The sequence below is a fragment of the Buceros rhinoceros genome, unplaced genomic scaffold (genome assembly GCF_000710305.1).
Source record: "Buceros rhinoceros silvestris isolate BGI_N320 unplaced genomic scaffold, ASM71030v1 scaffold19941, whole genome shotgun sequence".
NCBI lineage: Eukaryota > Metazoa > Chordata > Aves > Bucerotiformes > Bucerotidae > Buceros > Buceros rhinoceros.
The window spans coordinates 57,512-61,580 of record NW_010393947.1 but is presented as its reverse complement, the minus strand read 5'-3'; the positions used below and the strand labels follow the sequence as shown (position 1 = coordinate 61,580).

Here is a 4,069-nt window from a genome sequence, read left to right as displayed (position 1 = left end):
AGGAATTTCCACAATCCGGGCTTGGTGTGGGCGAGGCAGCAGCTGGTGTGATGGTTGTGCTGATCTCCACTGACAGTAATTCTTTTTTTTTGTTGTTGGAGCCCTCTGGGTAGCCCTGAAGATGCTGCTATTCTGCCTTGAATTCTCGTCAGGCGACTGGGAGCTTTATGCCTCTCTTCCTTATCACCCTTTAAACAATTTCTGCTGGGCCAAGCAATGGTAAATTGGCACCAAGAACAAAAAGTATCTAAATGTAATCCACATGCTGTTCTTTTCATGCCTTGAAGAATTTCAGAAAGGATGAAACAAGGTTCAAATTCATCAAATCCTGTAGAGTGGAAACCCACTCAAGGGAGCAGCAAAAATTGGATGTTGCCTAGAAGTGCTTTTTAATTAAAGGTCAAAGACAATGGTACTGAAAGCCTTGGCGGGTTTGATGTGGTCGTTTCAGGCGCGCTATTGCCTGCTTGAGGTGCTTGTCAGGCAGCCTTGGAGCTTACTACTTTTGTATTTCTTTGTCTTAGCTAAGTCCAAATAAAAATCGAGGAGTCCTCAAGTGGAGTGGTCCCCTGGGCTGCCTAATTTCAATTTCACATGCAGGAGATTTGCCTGATTAGATGTAATGTGTTTGCAGCAGAGCGCAGTGTGGGTCAGCAGGATATTTTCTTCACTAATGAGAGCTCTAAAAGCGATCAGGAATTCCCACCCGTTCCCCCGCTGCTCGTTACCACTACGTGCTGGAGCCTGCCCTGTTGTTACTGAGAACTTTTAACAGCGCCGCTACCTACTTCCACCTGTCCTGTTAGCCAAGGTGGGATGCGACGGACTTGGCTGTTGATGATGCCTATTCGTTAACCACGTTCATTATCGCTTGTAGTGAATCTCGACTTCTTTCCTCAGGGACGAATGGAAGCAGTAAAAGGTGCTTTTCGGTTATGATAATTAAACCGTGAGGAGAAATGCTGTCTGCTAATCGGGTCCGTTGCTGTACGAAAGCACAACGTGAGGGCGAGCAGGACCATTTGTGGCTGTTGCTGCCTTTCCCCCTTTCCCTTACACATACTGAGGAGCTGCCAATAGACGTTGCTAGGACCTAGTGAAAAATGGGATCGTGTCCTGAAGCCTTTTCAGATGGCGTTTTCCACATGTGATGTCCGTATGTTTTCCTCCAAGCTCCCCTGTAGCTCAGAAGGGTCGCAGGTTGTGCTGAGGGTTGTGCAAAGGGAAGCTTTCCCAGCAGATTCCTTTCTCCCAGCCGGGGCAGTTTCCTTCCCCCTCTCTCCGTGGCACAGAACTGAGCGCTTCTCTTCGTTCCTGCCTGCATCCTCCTGGCTCTGCTCTGCTCCCACCTCTTCGCCAGTGCACAGTTTTTCCTCCCTGTGCATTTGTTGCGTACAGATGTTATGGGAGCACTTCTCCTCCAGGAGCAGAGTCTTTCTGAAGGGTGAGGGTTGATGGAAAGGGGGTTATATGCCAGAAGAGCAGAGGATAAGCTACACTCCTGCAGTAGAGACCTGCTGCGTGAGGCAGCCTTGTTGTGGAACAGTTGGCTGGATCCTGACCGACTCAGATGGCCTGGTCCTGGGCTGCACCCTGATGGGAGGTTCTCCAGTGCTTGGTCCATCCAGCCTGCGCGCTGCAGAGCAGCACTGCCGGGGTGAGCCGTGGAGCCTGGTGTTTGGGGGCTGTGCTTGCAGCCACCTCATCAAAGCTTCTTGTGCTCTTTACGTGTGAGAAGGTGAGAGTGATGGGCATGACGAGAAGTGACCATGCTGGCCCGGTCATCAGTGCCTGGCTGGGGTCAAATCTAGGTGCTCTGCTCTGTCTGAGATACCATTAGCACTGGTTGAGGTGGTTGGTTGGCTTTGACCTCCCATGGTTTACTTTGATTTTGTGGCAATTGTGGGTAGAGCCCAGTAGTGGTCCCCTTACGTTGCCTTGTGGAAGACATTTAGTGGTCCAGAGAAAATATGCTTTTAATTTATCAGTCCCAACATGTAATCCCGCCCTTGCCTGCTACACTGTAATGTAATTTGGACTTTGCATGTAGTGGTTAATTCCTTTGGTTCGTCTTGTTTGAAGTCTTCTGTGGTTTTAATGTGATCTTGGTTTTAGCAAATAATGTTAACAGTGATTTTCCTTGCATCCCTAATTCACTTTAGTCCATGTAGTGATTCCATAGTGTTGCAGTTTAAATTTTCAATAGTTACCTGATTTTCTATTTTGATTACATGCACAAATTTGCTTTGCTTTTCTGCTTCATTAATTTTAACACTAATTGCCACTTGGGGCAAAAAAAAAATCACTTACCGTTCTTAGCATCATTATAAGACTTGCTTTTAGAATGTTTTCTTTATACTGAGAGGGATGTTATTAAAAGATTTATTCCTGTATTTTCTATCCAGCTGTATTTTTATTTAGAGAGGGGGGTAGCAGGATTTCTGGGTTTGTGCTGATTGCAAGAACTGCTATAAATATTTGAGCAACGGAAGAGTTTATTTACAGTGGAGTGTTAGGCTGTTAATGAAGGAAATGAAACAGGGCTGAGAGAAATAGAGTTATTTTTCTGGACCCCTCTAGTCCTAAAAATTCCACACTAATCTGATTTGCTTCGGGAAAACTCCATTGTAAAAGAAATTAATGTTTCCTACCATTAAACTGACCTTGAATGTTTAACTTTTTAAAAGCTGTTATGGTGAGACAGCTGAAGTGATGCCATGAAGACGCTGTATGAGGTAGCCAAAGTGGTGCGTGGACCCAGGGCATGGGGCAACCTTGTGTGTGGATCTGTCCATCCAAATTTGCTTCCAGGAGGGGAAAAAACGATGGGCAGTTGTATCTGTTTTGTCCTGCTGCGTTTCCCGTACCAGTATGTGACGAATGCTTGAGGACCTGGACGAAAGGGGGTTTTCCATGCGCCTCTCATGCCCCTCATGTGGGCACAAGCTGGGCCAGGGCATGGCCAGGAGTGAGTGGGGGCCAGGAGTGAGTGCAAATTTGCTTCCAGGAGGGGAAAAAACGATGGGCAGTTGTATCTGTTTTGTCCTGCTGCGTTTCCCGTACCAGTATGTGACGAATGCTTGAGGACCTGGACGAAAGGGGGTTTTCCATGCGCCTCTCATGCCCCTCATGTGGGCACAAGCTGGGCCAGGGCATGGCCAGGAGTGAGTGGGGGCCAGGAGAGCCTTGATGGGAGCTGGGAAAAGTGATCCCCGCAGTAAACGTGGGCTCGGAGAGACACTCTGGCTTTGTGCCGCGGGGTTGGGCATCATTGAACATTGGGGCTTTGACAGGCTCGTACGAGCAGGGAATTCCTGCAGAGTGGTAAATGCTGTTGCTGAGTTTTGCTGATCCACAGTTACTCATTTGGTTTCTTCCGCTTTAGCGAAGATTTCAGAACTCTCTTCCGTTTGTAAATACATTTCAGTGGTTTCTATGACGGTAGCAGCACAGTTCACCTTGCTGTCGGACACCGTAAGTTGTAGTGTGCTGCCAGGCAGGCAGGTACGTCTGTCCCCCTTCTGACAGATGGAGAAAGCTTCTCGTTGGTCTCCTCTGTAGCAGTCTGGCTCCATAGCCAGGGTCCAAGAATTCAAAGTTTGCTGAGCCCTCATGGTATCTCAGCTTGAGGTCAAAAGCATCTGAGCATTTGATTCTGCTGAAAACTTGGTCCCTCTTTCTTGCTTGATGTCCATAAACCAAAGGATATCTGTGGTTAATTATTGGAGTTTAGTCATAAATTCTATACTCAAGGCTGCAGACGGAGCTGTTTGCAGAACTCCGGTCAACACTTGTGACATATGATTTCCAGTCGCGCAGTCTTCCTAAATCACGCTTAAAACGAATGCAGGTGGTGCTTTCCATCTGTGGAAGAGACTGGAAAGGGAGCCTGGTGTTCGAGTTCTGACGTTTCTGGACGTGTCTGTTTGAAACAGGGGCGCCCTACTGGACACACACGGACAAAATGGAGAAGAGGCTGCACGCGGTGCCAGCGGCCAACACCGTCAAGTTCCGTTGTCCGGCGATGGGAAACCCAACGCCGACCATGCGGTGGCTGAAAAACGGGCAA

At 48.0% G+C, this 4,069-nt stretch overlaps 1 protein-coding gene across 1 annotated transcript in view; it reads left to right on the top strand.

Moving 5' to 3' along the window:
- FGFR2 (fibroblast growth factor receptor 2) overlaps positions 1-4,069 on the top strand; it is an 81,215-nt gene that overhangs the window by 19,984 nt on the left and 57,162 nt on the right. Inside the window, 1 exon segment of the mRNA XM_010145076.1 lies at positions 3,936-4,069. Within this exon segment, the coding sequence (XP_010143378.1) occupies positions 3,936-4,069 (134 nt within the window).